The sequence below is a fragment of the Hypomesus nipponensis genome, chromosome 8 (assembly GCF_054491055.1).
Source record: "Hypomesus nipponensis isolate SF chromosome 8, ASM5449105v1, whole genome shotgun sequence".
Lineage (NCBI taxonomy): Eukaryota > Metazoa > Chordata > Actinopteri > Osmeriformes > Osmeridae > Hypomesus > Hypomesus nipponensis.
The window spans coordinates 15,673,507-15,692,476 of NC_140368.1; the positions used below are offsets into that span (position 1 = coordinate 15,673,507).

The following is an 18,970-nucleotide window of genomic DNA, read 5'->3' on the forward strand; positions in this document are numbered from 1 at the left end:
CAACTTTCTTCTGAACACCTGTTGGTCCGAGTGCCTGCGCATGCTTGTTGAGTTAATTAATCGTCACTGATCAAGGTTCTTGTTGAAAAGCCTTCAATGAGGCCGTTAAGTCATTTTATTAGCAAACACACATAGCCTTTACTTTGTGTGATCAAAATCATCATACGCAACGGGCTGTTGTTGGCAGTTCAAAGTAGCATTTTTATTAAAGTATCAGATATTTTGATTTGATAAATTTACATGCAATTTGATAGTATGAGGTGATACGTGTGATCAAATAAAATATTTTACAAAAGATGTATGGGCCACGAATTTGTATCATGTAGCTATGTTACAATTTTACACATAATATCCAGTAGTCATGATCAGAGTTAAGACACAGCACCATGTGACCAATCAGGCACATGGTACAACCAGGAGGGCGGTCCATTTAAGAGCCACCATCTGTTACCATAATGACACAGCAGACAGCTCTGGTAAGAAGCTTCACATTCCCTCAACCCTGAAGTTTATCAGCCATCAAAAAATGTCCTTACACCATTTTACAGTGCGAGAAAAACATAAATCATAATCTAACCAAAAATATTTACCAATTATTTTCAATGACGTTCTCATGTGTCCCACAAATACCCACAAGACAACATGGAACCTGTTCATTAAGTACAGAGGCCTAGTTCTACCCACAGTGGCACCTCACAAAACAGACGACCAAACAGATCCACAGAGGTTTTCGCATCATTGTTCAGAGTTTCTTTAACTGTTCAGAGAATGTGAGGCTCTGCTGGAGCTCCAGCCAGCGGACGGCTGCTGCCAGGGGCTGTGAGCGGCTGCTACGAGCAGGCTATCGACTCCAGCTGCTGCTCTGCCTCGGCCGCCATGGCTGCAGCCTGCAGCTGCTCCGTCTCTGTCTGTAGCGCTGACGGTGCCAGCTGCTTCCTCTCGCTGTGCATGTTGTTCTCGTGCCTTTTCAAGTCGGAGGCTTTGGCAAACGCCTTGGTGCAGGAGCCGCAGACGAACGGCTTCTCCCCGCGGTGCCGCCGTTCGTGGTCCTTCAGGTGCGACTTGTGTTTGAAGGCCTTGTCACACATTTGGCAGCCAAACGGGCGCTCGTTGCTGTGGACGCGCTCGTGCTTCTTGAGGTCGGGCGCACGGATGAAGGACTTCCCGCAAACGTCGCAGCGGTAGGGCTTGAAGCCTGTGTGGATTTTGAGGTGCTCCTTCAGGTGGGCCTGCGTAGTGAAGGCCTTGCTGCAGATCTCACACACAAACGGCCGCTCGGCTGAGTGCAGCTTCTCGTGCTTCCGCAGGCGGTTCTCGTCCACAAAAGTCTTCCCGCAGACCTGGCAGGCTAGCTGATCGCGGTGGCCATACAGCAGGTACTCAAACTTCATGTCTGTGGTGGCGGTGGTCCAGCTGGCTGTGTGCTCGTCCTTCACCTCCCCCATGCTGTCAGTGAATGTTAGAGTCTGGGCGGCGTGGCCGAGGTCTTTGGGCTCTGTGTCCATGGGCTCTACCACGTCCTGGTCGTAGCAGCTCACTTTGTGGACGTCCTCATTGGCTAGCTCCTTCAGGATGGCTTCCTGCACACGCAAGGCGGAGCTGGGAGACTTGTCAAGCTCGTGATTGGCTGAGTTTTCCTCTACAAGGTCATGGGTAGGTGTGTCGTGGTGCTCCCCCAGCACCTGTACGTCAGGGTCAGAGGTCAGGGAGGGGTCGTCAGGGGGCATAGCCATCTTGACAATGTCGTAGGGGAACTTGTCATGCTTCTCCTCGGCCGTCAGGTCACGCTTCTGGGAGCACAGCTTGTCCAGGAAACGTATGCCGAGGATCTGCCCCGAAGACATCATCAGGTTGACGTCCTTCTTCTTGACGGAGATCTTGGCTGTATACATGTAGTTGAGCACTTCCTCAAAGATGTCAGAGCGGATGAAGTCAATCTCAATGACAGACGAGTTGTCCACCTCATGCTTCTTGAACAGCTTTTTGAAGTAGTTGCTGCAGGCGGCAAGGACACAGCGGTGGGCGCGGAACTTGACGTCCTCCACGACCACGGCAATGTCACAGTGCTCCCCCTCCAGACGCTGCTCATTCAGTAGCTTCAAGAAGATGGTCTTGTGCTCATCGTCCACGTACTTCACTGTCTCTGACATGCTGGATGGATAAAACTCTGGAGACAGAGGACACAGACGAGGAGTTTAACAACACGCAGGGCACCAGCAAAGAGACCACAAACAGAAAAGGACATATACAGACACCAGTGTTTCCGCTATGTAGATTTTTCCGTTAAACTTCTGCCGCCACGGTATCAGAAATAGGGCTGTACAAAATTTTAGGCCGTGATTGTTAGAGCGCATGTTGGAGAATAGCACATACAGGCGCTTCACAGTGCAGTTGAGATCGTACGTGTGCGTCCTTGAGAACTGTAAGTCGTATAACTGATATTGTCTGTTAATTTAAGCCTGTTATTGTATTAGTCTATAGTTCTTGCAAATTTAAATTAAGTTAACTGGTGATTTTCGTTGTTTATATTCTTCCCCTGCTAGTGAAATTGCACGTCTGTTGATTCGATAGCAATTGCTGCCCTTGCTCACGTTTGTATTTTAGGTGCATTATTATGCTGAAGTAGTTTTAATTAATATATAGTGGGTATATTGTTATTTGCTACAGAATGCTTAGCCTATCAAGATCAAATGAAGCAGACAGTGTACATGCAGGGGCGCAAAAAGTGGGTATGCACTATATGCGGCGCATAGGGGCGCCGCACCATGGGGGCGCCAAAGCAATGGTAAAATTAATCAATTTAAAAATATTAAATCTTTTTTTGGTATTTTCTATTTATAGCTGCTGTTGTGCGTTTCTGCATTTCCTCAATGTTTTAAACATTTTAGAACCGCTAGGGTAGGCGCCCTATCTCATAAGATAGAATTTTGACATCTAGAGGGAGCGGGGGCTCCGTGAGCGCTGAGCGAGCAGTTACGAGTATTGAGTTGCCGTCTATGGAAAATGATGGACAAATCAAAACAGTTGTCGGGGGCTAAAAATAGAAAAAGAAAGAGGGAAAAGGAGATGACATGTCAAGGGATGCAACAGTAGTAGTGAATAAGTGGATGGTTAAAGGTACAGGTAGGATTTAAAGTGTGACGTTTGTGCTTGGAGGCGTGCAAATATTCATGTTAACAGACTAGCTAGCGTTTGCTAACACTGGGAATGTAGCAGCCACATTTGGGTTTAAGGCTAGTTTAGAATATGCAAAACCGAGGTTGCTGAGCTGAAAACCGGAAAATATAAGGTAGCATGTACAATAAATGACAAGAATCTGGAAAACATAATGCAATAACTCTGGTTTACGTCAATCATGCACAGTGTGCAATCATGCATAGATTTTCTACCAAACTTGGAGACTTGAAAATATTCATGTTAACAAACTGTTTTCAGACTAGCTAGTGTTTGCTAACGTGAGCTAAAATGGGGTTGCTTACAGATGAAGTCTGATCAATTCTAATGCCAAATCGAAATAATTTAACATGTTTTGTTATAGGCTAAGCTAATCTTGCCATTGCAAATGAAAATTGCATTTCTGTATCAAAACCCTGCATGTGGGAGATATAACAATTAGCCTATGTCTGACAGTGGGGACGTAGTAAACAAATCAGAACGCAAATTTAAACATCCGCAAAGCATATGCTCGAATGCCATCAATGATGATTAATTTGTAATGAAAATAAAGTACATGAAAAAATAGGCTACAATAATGTGGTTGCCAGGGGTGATGATTAGGTTACCACTTGTCACAATATGGTTGCCACAATTTGTCGACCCCTGAATATACCTATGCTATATATACACATATATAATTATTTATAATTATGGTAGGCCTACAGTGACTGATATACTTTAAAATAAACCTTTATTATTTAAAGCCTATACATGATGATGTCCGGCACACTTACTTATTTGGGGGGTGGGGGGGGGCGCCAAAATTGTTGCTGCATACCCCTCTGACACTGGGTAGTTGCACCCCTGTGTACATGCTTCCGAGTGGCCTACTTTAATCGATAGGCTAGCCTATAGGCCACTGACCATTTACAATAAGTTGTTACGTCAATTATTAATTGGCAGCATTTATGCCATTTAGAACATAATTTAAGGTGTCTTGAAGTATGCTAACTTTATTTCTTTAGGGGAAATAGGACGAAAACATGTGCAATATTACATTAGCTATTAGACTATTAGATTAATCTGCTCTGAAATATAGGGTTAGCACTTTGTTTTGGCTGGGGAGGAAGGGGGGGGGTTCGGACAGACTTGCCCCCACTGCTAAAAAAAAATCCTAGAGGAAACACTGCATATGTTTTATTTGGATTTCACCTGAGGGGTAAGATCAGAACAGTATTATTCTACCATCCAGACAAGTCAGCTGTCCTGCTGCGTGAGCTACACTGTGTGTGAGGATGTGTGCTCTCATGCATTCCATGACCAGAGGGGAACTATTTACACATTCACAGTTGTGGTCCTCATGGCTACAATTATCAGCATATTAAATCATTCGTGATTATAGTAACAAGTAAAATACATAAGCTATCTGGCTAATCAATGACGACTGACATGAAGAGATCAGCTAACTACAACATTGTATGTCCTGAAAATGTAAGGGTAGAGGTCAATAATCATCACGAAAACATCCCTGACAGATGCAGGCCTCGTATCACTTCCTAGCCAGCAACACATACTGCATTCTACGTCCCGTGATTAGCCAGCTAGCAATCAATGCTAGCTAGTACGAATGACTAGCCAATTAGCGTTAGATTTGGGGGGAGGGTGGATAGCTAGCTAGCAATGCTAGCTAACTGCATTGTGTGCGAACTAAAATGGCCCCATTACTACATATTTTCAAACTGGTGTGGGCACAGTCTTCCTCATTTAAATAGCATAAACCCCTGCTGTTTGCTAAATCCTTGTCTAAGTGTGAGGTTGTAACGCCGTCGGAGAGACAGGGGTTTATAGCTGTCACCAACCAGCCACAAGCACAAGCACGCGAGCAGCGCCCGTCGCTAGAACGGAAAATGCCCGAGCAGCCATGAACACTCCTGACATGACGAACTCGAGCTTCTGCTCAATCCGTGAGCGCGCAGGCATCTTGATAAAACATTATGCAATAATTTGGAAACTGGTGTGATTAGCTAAAAATATATTTCTTACCTTTAGTAAACGATTTTGTACCCTTGGTAAAGTCTCCGATGAGTGTCACGCGTTGAAAATATAATAATACACTTTGTGTGTTGTTGGCCTGAGGACGAGCATAAGCGGAAGGACGCGCTGCGCCAGCACGGAACTGCAGATTGAGTGACTATGCGCGTACGTACGTGCATTGAAATGATTCAGTTTACGCTTGTTGCGTAAATGCAGCCAGAACAACAAAGCACAATCCAAAGGAGTGACTACAAATACTTACGCAAATTACTGATCATAAATCTCTGAAGCGCGAACTAGAGGGAAAACGGGAGCAGATTTGGGGCGCGAAAGACACTGTCACGAGCGGGAGGCGAGAGTGGAGTGGAATCTGAGTAAATGAGGAGGCATTACCGGATTAACGAGACCATCGTTCATGCACTCGTGCAAACAGTCTTCTTTATTGACAATAATTGTAACGAAAATCATAAATCATCCGATTCTTTTTTTTTTTTTACAGCCACATTAAAATACGTTTTGGATGGTCATGTATAGGTCAAGAGATGCCCTATGGTCTGGATATCCACGAGTTGGACTCTCACACCCAGGGATGTCGCAGATAGAGCACAAATTATATATGTAAATAAATTGGCGCACAACATGAAATACAACTAAATTATACACACTGCCAGTAGGTACACAAGCCTTTCCCCAACAGCACCCAAAGCATCGGGGTTGTACAGCACAATTACTGAAGAGGTCTTATACAGTTAATTCACCATATGGTGAATATACCCAAATATAAGGGTATATATACCCTTATATTTACCTCCAATGCGACACGTGTTTTAAATGTCTTTTACAGAAGGTGAGTCTAAAACGGCTGGCACTGGACAACCATTAACCCTTCACAAATGCTTCCCGAGGCCTAATAGAGCCTGCATCTGCATATTATTATTCACAGTGAGGGGTGGGAACAGCGCCGGCCCAAGCCTTTATGGGGCCTTAAGCAACATTTATTTGGGGACTTTCGGCGTCGCTTATCATTGCCGATAAAAAAAAAAGAATATATACATTTTTGCATAATACATAAAACTGTAATTTAATTTGCTCTTGGGGGCCCTCTGGTAGCCACAGGGGCCCTAAGCAGCCGCTTAGTTCGCTTATGCCTTGGGCCGGCCCTGGGTGGGAATGTCACATTTTAGTAACAAAAACCCTATATTTTTCAGACGTGCTTCCAGTTCCAGGCCATGTCCAGCCATGCTGGGGTCCCACTAAACCCTGCACACACAGGCTTCACAGCAACCCACAGAACACACAGCAGACAGAAAGAGACAGAAGAAAGATTTATTTTTCAGTTTATTTCAGTTATGGGAATTATGGATATTGGGCAGAGCCATGGTGGTGGATGAGAAAGGGGTCAGGGTGACAGTGTGATTGTCTCCGAGAGACACAGGGATTAAGGCAGAACTGTGGCGGTTGCTATGTGTTAGTTCTGCTGAGGCTTGTGTGTGGGTGAAGACACTCATCAAGGACGGTTAGGTTTATAATGCAAATGGTCGTATATACAAACAAAACAAAGAAAAACATTTTCTTCTGGCCTACTGAGCATGTAAGCTGAATAGACATGTAGATGTGTAAAAACTTACCTACTTAACATTTGGGGGTACAAGGAGAGAGTGTGTTTTAGCATGTCTACAGGATAAATAGGTACTTGTTCACATTCAGTTCACTAAGAGAGTATTGAGAGTAAATACATAGACAGACTCTTTCCCTGCAACTCAAGACCACAACATGGAGATGAGGCCATACAACAGAACGGTTCCCTTGTCATGCAATAAACAAGTTCCTGTAAGAGCCAGCGGACGCCTGATTGCCAGGGAGCTCTTAGAGTGTGTGTGTCTGGTGAGATATAAAGAGTGTGCATTTATGCATGTGTGTGTGCTAGTCCAGTAGTGCTCAGATGCAGTCTTGTCTGTCGTGGAGCAGCTTGTGTAATCCTGTAGGGATCGAGCAGGTGACCTTCTGGAACTCTTCAGAACTCTCCAGGTCAGTGAGCCTCAGTCCTGATCAGAGAGCAGACAGACAGTGGCTTTATGAAATCAGACAGCAGACAGACAATGTCCGTATGAGGTCAGAGCAGACAGACAGGGTCTTTATGAAGTCAGACAGCAGACAGACAGGGTCCTTATGGAGTCAGAGAGCAGACAGACAGGATCCTTATGGAGTCAGAGCAGACAGACAGGGTCCTTATGGAGTCAGAGAGCAGACAGACAGGGTCCTTATGGAGTCAGAGAGCAGACAGATAGGGTTCTTATGGAGTCAGAGCAGACAGACAGGGTCCTTATGGAGTCAGAGAGCAGACAGACAGGGTTCTTATAGAGTCAGAGCAGACAGACAGGGTTCTTATGGAGTCAGAAGATACAGGAGACAGGAATGCTGCTTGGACTGAAGACCAGAGACACACCAACTCCTCCACAACAATTATTCTTCACTTATCATAGGAGATTGACATGATCACACAGTGTTTCCCCTACCATTGTGTCGGAAGGGCGGCCCGCGACATATAGCTGTTTTCACACTCCAGGCAATCCGCTTCTTGCTCATTGTCTCAAAACTGTTCAATTCATTTGCGAAAGTTTGCGCAACCTTGCCGTTGTTATTTACACCTGATCCCTTGTCGATGAGTGCACTGTTAACGACAACATTTGCGTGAATTCGCCTATTCGCTACTCACGAGCGGTGTGGTGCTGGGAAAAGCATTTACTTCCTTGCATATACTGTACTAGCTGTATTATGCTAGCTAGTTTAGTTTTAAATGGCAACATACTGACATTGCTCATCCACAAATGCCCTAATAAACACATAGTTTGCTTCCTTTGCTAGGCTACCTGTTCACACTGTCAGGTATCTCACACTGCCCTGCAGGGTCCTGTCACGTGACTTCCATTGAAAATGAATGGGACATTTTGGTCTACCGCCCCCCCTGAAATCCTAGGGGAAACACTGTCACAGATACAGAAAGGCACTTAAAGCAGACAACCCTTCAGACAGACAATAAGATAGACAGACAGAAAGACAACCCTTCAGACAGACATCCAACAAGACAGCCAGCTAACTAACATCCATTTAGATAGACAGCCAGACAGAATGACAACCATTTATACAGACAGACAGAAAGACAACCATTCATACAGACAGCCAGTAAGACAACCAGCCAGTGAGTACATTTTGTACTCGCTGTGATATATTGTTTTTATTGTTGCTGGTTTTTCTACAAGTACACTAGCACTTATAGCAGTTCATGTTGTTTAATTGTAACTTGCTTAACTACATGCTCTTATGGTTCTTCCCTTTGGCACTTATTTTGGTTGTTCACAATATGTGCTTCATGGTTTGGCTACACGCAATGTTTTTGGGGCTATCTTGTTGTTATTATCAGTGACCAATGCACTTTGTAAAGCTCTTTCTTGGAAGTCACTTTGCATAAAAGTGTCTGCCAAATGAATCAATGTAAATGTAAGACAGCCAGAAGGACAAACATTCAGAAGGCCAGCCAGAAAGTAAGATAGACAGCCAGTCAGTAAGACAGACAGAAAACCTGAAGAAAGAGAGATAGAGGTTGAGAAGATGAAGGCAGTGTGAAAGCTGTAAGTTCAGAGCAGCAAGACAGCAGCTCTACTATTTGGTTAGTCCATTGACTAGTCCAGAGTTAGTTAATTGACTAGTCCAGGGTTAGTTTGTTGACTTGTCCAAGGTTAGTTAGTTGGCTAGTCCAAGGTTAGTTAGTCAGCCAAGTCAAGCGTGGAGCACAGCCAGAGGGGGGTGGAGCCAGTTGAGAAGGCGAAGCTACCTGTCACTCCTCCCCTTCCTCAGGTGAGATCTCCGTCTCCTTGTGCACAACCACCCTGGTCACCGACATGTCGGGATGCTGCTCTTTGGCCTCCTTGATGGCCTGGGCCAGAGCCTGGAGCCACACACAGATCCACACACACACACAGATGCACATATGCATGCACACACACACATACACACACACACACACACACACAGATACACACACATACACACACACACACACATCTGGGATGGAGCCACACTGGGGGGTCTGGCAGGAGGAGCAGATCTACATGGCTCTGCTCCCCCAACTGCAATACACAGTTGGGGAACAGATGTGGCCTGTGTGACTATAGTGTTTGTTAGTGAATGTGTGTATTAGTAAGAGTGTGTGTGTGATAGTGTGTGCATGTGTGTGTTATCTTACCTCATCATGGTCAATGTCTGCATCTCCAGAGATCACAATCCTCTTCTCGATTCGCGTCTCAGAGATTCCTCCCTTCACAGTCTGCATGTACGTGACAGTGTAACCATGGTGATAAGTATGACAGGGTAACTTGGGTCACAGGTGATTTGGTATTACTGTGGTACGAGTGGTGGTGTGATACGACCTTGGTGATATGCGTGGTGGTAGTGGTGCTGCTGGTCTCAGAGGTGATGGTCTGGGCACTCATCAGAACACCTGCATCAGGCTCTACCTCAGCGCCGCCCTGCAACACGAGCAAGTACCCTGGTTAGTCTGACAGCAGGATGAGGAGCATGTGCTAGTGTGTGTGACTGTGTGATATGGTCTATGTGACAGTGTATATGTGATGGTTTGTATGTGAAGGTGTGTATTCTACCTCCATTGTTTGGTAAGTTATGGTTTTCATGGCTGTGTGAACATCCTCTCCCAGCCCTTCTTCTGCAAAGCTGCTAAAGGTCACAACCTCTGACTGCTGCACCGATGAACTCTGGAGAGGAGAGGTCAAAGGTCATCATAGAAACACAGTTGGTGTTGGTGGAGGGGTGTTATTATCAAGGGGAGGGTTCATCCAGGCGACAGTAGGAGGGGGCCTAGGAAGATGTTACTGATGCCTCTGTAGCATATACTGTAGAAGGAGGATGAGGACAGGAGGAGAAGCAAGGGTAGGAGGATTCAGGAGGGTGGATCCCAGGTGAGTTCTGGGGCAGAGGTAGGTCAGTGTTTGAGAGAATGGATCCCAGGGAGAGTTCTGGGGCAGGGGTCAGTGTTCAGGAGAGTGGATCCCAGGAGAATTCTGGAGGTCAGTGTTCAAGGTTACCTTCGTCAGAGGCTCAGTAGTGCTGGTGGAGTCTGGGTGATCCACCCTGATCCATTCATCATGTTGCCTCCTTTGTAAGGAGGAGGGGGAGGCAAGGGAGGCGTGGGGAGAGATGTCTCCAGAATCCCTCCAGTCCTCACTGTTCCCCTCAGAAACAGACTCCTCCTCCCCAGAACCAGGCTCAGGACAGGGAATGGGAGCCAGACTCACATCCAAACCTAGACCATGTATAAGGCGACGACCCTGCTCCTCCTCCTGCCCCCCCTGGTTCCCCTTCTCCTTCAGCCCCCCCTGCTCCTCCTTCAACCCACCCTGGTCCTCCACCTCATCCTCCTGCTCCTCCTCCCCCTGCTCCTCCTCCTCCTGCCCCCTCTGCTCCTCCTCCTCCAGCCCCCCCGCCTCCCTAATGGCTGCCTGTAGGACCTGGTGCACAGTGGTCTGGGCAGCAGCAGACAGGGACGCTATGCTGAGAACATCACTGAGCTCGCTTTCCCCGCTCTCAGACCCTGACTCAGGAACATCTCCTTGCAGCCCCTGTTCTGTACCATCCTCCATCTCTACCTGGACTTCTTGTTCCTGCTTTAGCTTCGCCTCAAGCTGCTTCTCTATTATCTGGTCTTGATCTAGAGAGGAATCCTTCTCTGTTGCTGTGACAACTCTCTCCAGAGTATCGCCGGTCTGAAACAGACAGGATAGCTGAGTGTCAGTCTAGACAAGTACTTCTGCGGCCAGACAGAGACATAAGACAGACGGGTAGGTAGGCAGGCAGGGAGACAGGCAGGCAGATAAGGAGACAGACAAGCAGGCAGGCAGACAGGCAGACAGACAGACAGACAGACAGACAGACAGACAGACAGGCAGGCAGGCAGGCAGGCAGGCAGGCAGGCAGGCAGGCAGATAAGGAGACAGACAAGCAGGCAGACAGGGAAACAGGCAAACAGAAAATGGCATGGTAAAATGCATGGCTACAAACCTGAAACTAGTGTTAGAAGTCACAGAACTATCCATATTCTTCCAACAGATTTATCAAGCCCTGTTTTATCTGTTAATACCCCACAGATGAAACTGGCCCTTCTAAATGTTAGATCACTAAATAACAAAACATTTCTAGTTAATGATCAGATCAAAGAAAACAACTTAGACTGCATCTGTCTAACAGAAACCTGGCTAAACAATGACACGGCAACAGCAACTCTGATTGCTGCGTGTCCGCCCGATTACAGCTTTCACCAAGTTTCTAGGAAATAAAAAAAAGGTGGAGGAGTCGCAGCTATTTTCTCCTCTAAACTGTTGTTCAAAATTACTGAGCTAGGTGAATTCACATCATATGAATATCTTGCTATAGAGCTCAAAACCTAATCAATACTTTTTGCTATTATATATCGGCCACCCAAGCACTCGCACAAGAATTCTCTGAACTATTATCACTATGTGTCACTAGATATGACAAAGTAGTTTTAAACGGAGACTTAAATATCCAAGTAAATAAAAAAGCAGACCCAAGAACTATTGAGCTCTTAAATCTCCTCGACAGTTTTGATCTAGCTCAACAGATAACAGACCCAACACACCAGCATGGAAACACACTAGATCTAGTGATAACAACTGGACTAAATATCAATAATATTTCGATAACTGATCTACCCCTCTCAGACCATCATTATATACTTTTTAATGTGGAAATTATCCTAACAAAAAACACAAAATAATTCTTAGTCCAAAGAAGAAATTTAGACGATACAACTATGATTACATTTTCTGAACAATTTGCTCTATATGAGCCAACTAATCATGATTACTCTCTGAATGAAATGGTAGAGAACCTCAATGATGCACTATTATCTGTGTTAGACTCTGTTGCACCACTGAAAACCAAAAAGAAGTCCACAAGCAGAACCTCCCCATGGCTGAGAAATAAAAATGTTAGTGAAACGAAAAGAAAATGCCGTGCAGCAGAGAGAGAATGGAGGAAAACAAAGATCACTATCCACCTATAACAAAACCATCCGTCTAGCAAGGAGAGAATATTTCTCCAACATTATTACAGAAAATGCCAGAAATTCCAGAGTTCTTTTCTCCACCATTGACCAGCTGTTAAACACTGTCCCTGTCCCACCCCCCTCCTCAGCAGTTAAATGTGAAGAGCTTGCTTTTTTCTTCAAGAACAAAATAACTTTGATCAGAGCTAGTATTATTAATAGTGGGGTCGAAACTGACATCAGTAGATTCTGCAACATAACCATGAGCACATTTACCTGTATCACACTTAGTGAACTTTCCAAAAACTGTCAGCGAATCTAACTCCACAACCTCAGATATTGATCCTATACCCACAACATTCTTTAAGCGAGTGTTTGATAGTGTCTCAGGTCCGGTGCTAGAGATTATAAACACATCCCTTAGAACTGGCGTCTTCCCAGATGCCTTCAAAACAGCTGTTGTAAAGCCCCTATTAAAGAAACCCAAATTGGATAACAGTCTACTTGCAAATTACAGACCAATATCAAACCTTCCCTTTATTAGTAAAGTACTGGAAAAGATAGTTTTAGTCCAATTAAATTATTTTCTTGAAGAAAATAACATCCTGGAAGTCTCGCAGTCAGGTGTCAGGAAATACCACAGTACTGAAACTGCTCTCAGCAAAATAATTAGCGACCTCAGACTAAACTCTGATGCAAATAAAGTCTCTATCCTTATCCTGCTAGATCTCAGTGCAGCATTTGATACCATTGATCATGACATCCTAATCAATAGACTGGAAAAGCTTATTGGGTTCACGGATAGTGTATTAAACTGGATAAAATCATATATCACAGGAAGGAAGTTTTATGTTAGTTTAGGAGACCATAGGTCCAAGAAACATGAGAACTGCTATGGAGTTGCTCAAGGAAGTTGCTTAGGTCCATTAATTTTTTCTCTTTATATGTTACCACTCAGCGACATAATCAGAGAACATAACATAGATTTCCATAGCTATGCGGATGACACATATATATCCACTGAACCCAACGATGCAACGGCCATCAATTCCATTTCCAACTGCCTGTTGGGAATAAACAAATGGATGAATGATAACTTTCTTAAATTAAATGAAGACAAAACTGAAGTCCTACTATGTGGCCCCAAATCCAAAAGAGAGATGCTTACTAAGAATCTAGGAGGCTTAACCCCCTGTCTTAAACCAGAGGTGACAAGTCTCAGTGTAATCCTGGACTCAGATTTGAATTTCAACTCCCACATTAATAAAGTAACCAAAACAGCTTTCTTTCACCTGAGGAATATAGCAAAGGTACGACCATTCATGAACCAAAATGATGCAGAGAAGTTAATTCATGCTTTTATATCCAGCCGGCTGGACTACTGTAATGCACTTTTCACTGGTCTTCCCAAGAAAACCACTGAAAGACTACAGCTCATTCAAAATTCTGCAGCTAGATTATTAACCAAAACTAAAAGGAGAGAACACATTAGTCCTGTCCTAGCTACTTTACACTGGCTCCCTGTTACCTTCAGAATTGACTTTAAGGTCCTATTCCTTACATACAAAGCTCTACACGGACAAGGACCTAGCTACATTGCTAACTCTCTTATAAACTACACACCATCTAGAACACTGCGATCATCAAATGCAGGCCTATTAGAGGTCACCAGAAGCAGTCATAAGAATATTGGTGATTCGGCCTTTGCTAATTATGCCCCAAAACTATGGAACAAATTACCCATAAATATTAGGGAAGCAAACACGCTAGACAGCTTAAAACCTACCTTTTTACCGAAGCATTTAATAATTGTATCTCAGAAGGGTTTTACTACTTTGATTAGTTATATTATTGTTGCTTTTTTAATTATTACTTTTATCACTTGTATTATTGTTTTTATTGATTTTATGTAAAGCACCTTTAGCTACAATTCTTGTATGAAATGTGCTATATAAATAAAGTCTTACTTACTTACTTACTTACTTACAGGGAGACAGGCAGGCAGACAGACAGACAGACAGACAGACAGACAGACAGACAGACAGACAGACAGACAGACAGACAGACAGGCAGGCAGACAGACAGGCAGACAGGCAGGTGGTTGAGCTGTGCTCCACCTTCAGTAGTCCAGAGGAGGGGCCAGGAGGCCAGACCCGAGGACTGGTTTGCTCTCTGGCCGACTGCAGCAGAGCCGTCAGCTCTGGGGACATCTCATCAAATGTTGGCTTGGGCTGGGCAGACACACACACACACACACACACACAAAGCATGGGCAAACAAGCATGCACAAACACATAGAAAGAAGAGGAAACATGAAATATAGAGAAACATTATAGACATTATACAAGGAATAGAAATATAGATTGACACAGTCACACACACATTGACATGAAGGCGTCAGGGTGTCTCTTATGTAGACACAAGGCACAGCTTAGGGACAGGCAGCAGGAACACACACACACATGCACACACACATGCACACACACAGCCAGCCAAGGCGGAGGCAGTGTGTGACAGCAGCAGGGACTGGATCTGTTTACATTCCCAATTAGAGTGAGGTGACAAAAAAGGCCTGACAGGCAGCAGCAACCAGACCAGACCGGGCCTGACAGGCAGCAGAAACCAGACCAGACCAGGCCTAACAGGCAGCAGTGACCAGACCGGGCCTGACAGGCAGCAGCAACCAGACCAGACCAGGCCTAACAGGCAGCAGCAACCAGACCAGACCAGGCCTAACAGGCAGCCGTAACCAGACCAGGCCTGACAGGCAGGCAGCAGTGACCAGACCAGGCCTGACAGGCAGGCAGCAGTGACCAGACCAGGCCTGACAGGCAGCAGTGACCAAACCAAGCCTGACTGGCAGCAGTGACCAGACTAGACCTGACAGGCAGCAGTGACCAGGCCTGACAGGCAGCAGTGAGCAAATAATACAAATAATTATTAAATAATTATCAAGCAGAGCAGAAGAACGGGTCAGACGGCACCAGAACATCCTACTTTTGTTCTGGACCTGGTCCTGTCTGAACAGTGAGCAGTGGCTCACACCAGACCAGGCAGGAAACTTGAAAAACTGAGGAGGAGGGGTGAGGAGGAGACGGAGTGAAGAGGAGGAGGGATGAAGGGGAGGAAGAGGGGTGAAGAGGAGGGCAAGGGTTGAGAAGGAGCAGGGGTGAGGTGGAGGGATGAAGGGGAGGAAGCGGGGTGAAGAGGAGGGGGAGGGTTGAGGAGGAACAGCGGTGAGGAGGAGGGATGAAGGGGCGAAGGAGGGGTGAAGAGAAGGTGTAGGGTTGAGGAGGAACAGGGATGAGGAGGAGGGATGAAGAGGCAAAGGAGGGGTGAAGAGGAGGGGGAGGCATGAAGTGGAGGAGAGGTATGTCCATGCAGCGTTGAGAAGGCATGTCCTACCACTCTCGCACCGGGGGATGTTCTGGTCAGGTAGGGCTGGGGGGCAGGGCTGAGACGTAGGTCCACCATGGGGGACTTGGGCAAGGGGGAGCGGGGGGAGAGGGGGGACAGAGGGGTGAATGGGGTGAGGGGGGTGAGAGGGGTGGTCTTATCTCCCAGGTGTCCAGGTTCCTTCAGCAGCTCTTTCTGATCCAGGAGCTCCTGGCTGCTGTTGCTCCTTAGGCCTAAAGCAGGGCTGAAGCCCAGACCAGACCCTGACCCTGACCCTAGACCCAGGCCAGACCCTGACCCTAGGCTCAATCTGGGACTGGACACCTGACTTGACTCTGCTTCTGGCCCAAGGCCATGAGGGGAGAGGGGTCCTAGAGGGGAGGTGGGGGTGCGTGCCTCTCTGATGGTGATAAGGGGTGTGGTCCCTCTGCCATCCAGCCTAGCCACGCCTCCTGGGCATGAGACATCACTGTCCGTCTCCACAGGAATTATCTTGACTGTAGCAGTGGCTTGCTCCACCCCTCTTTTTAGCTCTTGGGCAAATGCTGCTGCGGCAACAGCCTCCCCTCCCTCCTTGGACTTGGTAGTCATGGTGACAATCTTGCCAGAGGTGGTGTCATAACTCTTGCCAAGGGTGTAGCTCTTCTCCTTAGCTTCCTGTCCAAGGGTGTAGCTCTTCTCCTTAGCTTCCTGTCCAAGGGCGTAGCTCATTTCCCTGCCCTCTTGACCCAGGGTCGTGACCACAGCTTGAGCCCTGCTTGTGACGCCCAGCCTGCTGTAGCTGACTGCGTTGGTCTTGTCTGCTACCTGGGGAGGGACCTTACTGACTATCACCCAGCCATCACAGTCCTGCAGCCAAGGCACAGAGGTTAGCCTGGATTAGCCTGAGATAGCCAGAGTAAACCTGGGCTAGCCTGGGTAAACCTGGGCTAACCTGGGTAAACCCGACATAGCCTAAGTTAACCTGGGCTAGCATGCGCTATATATGGACCTATATGTTTTGGGGAAAAAAGTTAGAATTGAGAAGAAACTTAATTGAAATAACCAGAGTTAACCTGGGTGAGCCTAAATAAGCCTGAGTTAACCAGAATTAGCCAGGGTTTGTTTGAGTTAGCCTGAGACAGCCTGGGCTAGCAGGGGTTAGCCTGAGTTAGCCTGTGTTTGTCTGGGTTAGCCTGAATTATCATAGGGTAGTTACGGGTGTTAATCTAGTGTAGTCTCTGTCAACCAAGATTAACCTGTGTTTGCTTAGCTAGTATAGTTTGTGTTAGTTTGATTTGTAAAAAAAACAGCTGGAGCACAGTAAGAATTACAGGTTGGTTACAAAGGCAGATTAGATGTCAGTTCCTCACTCAACATAAATAAACAAATATATAACATATATAAACATCCAGCACATTAACCTCTCTGGATTGGGGTAATCAGTCACTGTTGTCTTTGAGTCTGATTGACATCTGGCTCAACCTACTACAGTTGAACTAGTTTCCAGAGGCTGGGGCTTGGTCTCTAGAGATGCTCCCAGAGAACCATCCTCTTTACTCTACAGACAGACAAGTCAGCATTACTCAACTAGGATGGAAACTAGCTTTGGGGCATGCATGTGTGTATGGATGGATGTCTGTGTGTGTAACCCTGTCTTGTTTTAACATCTTACTTAACCTCAATTTGCACTTACATCCTTCTCTCTCACACACACAGAATGCTTTATTAATGCCATAAATAAATTAAAATCCTTGCTTGATCTTTGAATCCTTGCTCATCATTGCTTGATGTTAACACACACACATTCAGACACACACACACAGTGCAGCAACAGTCTGTCAGCCTTTTGATGTCCTTTGATGTTTTATCTAGGAGGTATTATGTGTGTGTCTGTGTGTGAGTGATTGAGTTGTCTCACTGTTACAGTGCTCATTAGAGCAGAAATTTGGTCTTCAAGATTGTGGATGTTCCCGGACGGGATTTGATGCCGCGCTCACAGACCCTGGTGTTTCTTGGTTTCTCCTGAGTCCTGGTCTCCTTTGTTCTTTGCAACTTATCCTCTCCTCTTTCATCCTAACTAGTACGATTCATTTAAACTATTTTGCAATCAAAGAAGTGCTGCGTTGCCATGGGGATAGTGAGCTTACCTCCTCGGGTTCCAGGGGTTCTATCATGGGGGCATCGTCCAGGCGTGGCGAGCGCAGAGGGGAGGAGGACAACCTCTTCTCCCATTCACTGAGGCCAGCAGAGACGGCACTAGACTCCATGAAGCTCCTCTTGAGGTTGGTGATGTGGCTCTGGTGCTTCTGCAGCTCCTCAGGGCTCCCCAACGTGTCCTGACACACACACACACACACTTGTTTAGTGCATTATATTCAGTTAAATAGCTTGTCTGTGTCAGACAGGACATCACCCAGACCTCCGCTATTCTTTATAGTCACAGTATACCACACTAAACACCCCAACTAAACCACACCTAACACCACACCTAACCCTACACCCCACCACACCTAACCCACACCTATCACCCCAACTTATCCACACCCAACACCACACCTAACACCACACCTAACCCTACACCCCACCACACCTAACACCACACCTAACCCTACACCCCACCACACCTAACACCACACCTAACCCTACACCCCACCACACCTAACACCACACCTAACCCTACACCCCACCACACCTAACACCACACCTAACCCTACACCCCACCACACCTAACACCACACCTAACCCTACACCCCACCACACCTAACACCACACCTAACCCTACACCCCACCACACCTAACACCACACCTAACCCTACACCCCACCACACCTAACACCACACCTAACCCTACACCCCACCACACCTAACACCACACCTAACCCTACACCCCACCACACCTAACCCACACCCAACACCCCAACTTATCCACACCCAACGCCCCACCTAACCCACACCCAACTAACCCACACCTTACCCCAAATCTAATCAAACTTTATTTATATTGCTCATTTCATACCAGAAGGTAACACGATGCATTTCACAGAAGGGAAAGTCAGTAACAACACCCCACACCTCACCTAATTGCAGGTTAAGCTACCCCTCCCTCATTTTTATTTCCATCTCATAATCTGAAATCAACTTTGGATGCTTTTTGTAGTTATATAATGTAGGCTATAGGCCTTGTGCAGGATTGGATAATAGGCCTACAAATGTTATTGAATAAATACAGAAAGCGCAACATGTTTAGTTTTTCACAGAAATATCAATTGATATTCTCCTGTGTCTATTTGCACATCAGAATTAGAGTTAGCTAACAGAACATTAT

At 46.0% G+C, this 18,970-nt stretch overlaps 2 protein-coding genes across 8 annotated transcripts in view; both read right to left on the reverse strand.

Moving 5' to 3' along the window:
- Positions 1–76: 76 nt before the first annotated feature.
- On the reverse strand, positions 77–5,328 carry zbtb14 (zinc finger and BTB domain containing 14). Its single transcript, XM_084703763.1, has 2 exons — positions 5,200–5,328; positions 77–2,167 (listed from the first exon to the last, which is right to left on the reverse strand). Exon 2 carries the CDS (start codon positions 2,148–2,150, stop codon positions 831–833), a length of 1,320 nt encoding a protein of 439 aa, XP_084559889.1. The 5' UTR covers positions 2,151–2,167; positions 5,200–5,328; the 3' UTR covers positions 77–830.
- A 1,172-nt stretch (positions 5,329–6,500) lies between these two features.
- The window catches only part of LOC146275307 (band 4.1-like protein 3), a 35,870-nt gene continuing 23,400 nt past the window's right edge, over positions 6,501–18,970 (reverse strand). For 5 of the 7 annotated variants that reach the window (XM_084703751.1, XM_084703750.1, XM_084703752.1 and 2 more), the window contains 8 exons: positions 17,794–17,982; positions 15,674–16,513; positions 10,851–10,967; positions 9,849–9,959; positions 9,618–9,716; positions 9,434–9,514; positions 9,023–9,136; positions 6,501–7,235 (listed from right to left, as the gene is read on the reverse strand). In XM_084703751.1, coding sequence (XP_084559877.1) covers positions 9,026–9,136; positions 9,434–9,514; positions 9,618–9,716; positions 9,849–9,959; positions 10,851–10,967; positions 15,674–16,513; positions 17,794–17,982 — 1,548 coding nt within the window. In that variant the 3' untranslated portion in view covers positions 6,501–7,235; positions 9,023–9,025. Of the gene's footprint in view, positions 7,236–9,022; positions 9,137–9,433; positions 9,515–9,617; positions 9,717–9,848; positions 9,960–10,850; positions 10,968–14,385; positions 14,500–15,673; positions 16,514–17,793; positions 17,983–18,970 lie in introns of all 7 variants that reach the window. The other 2 variants (XM_084703756.1, XM_084703754.1) reach the window with 2 other exon arrangements.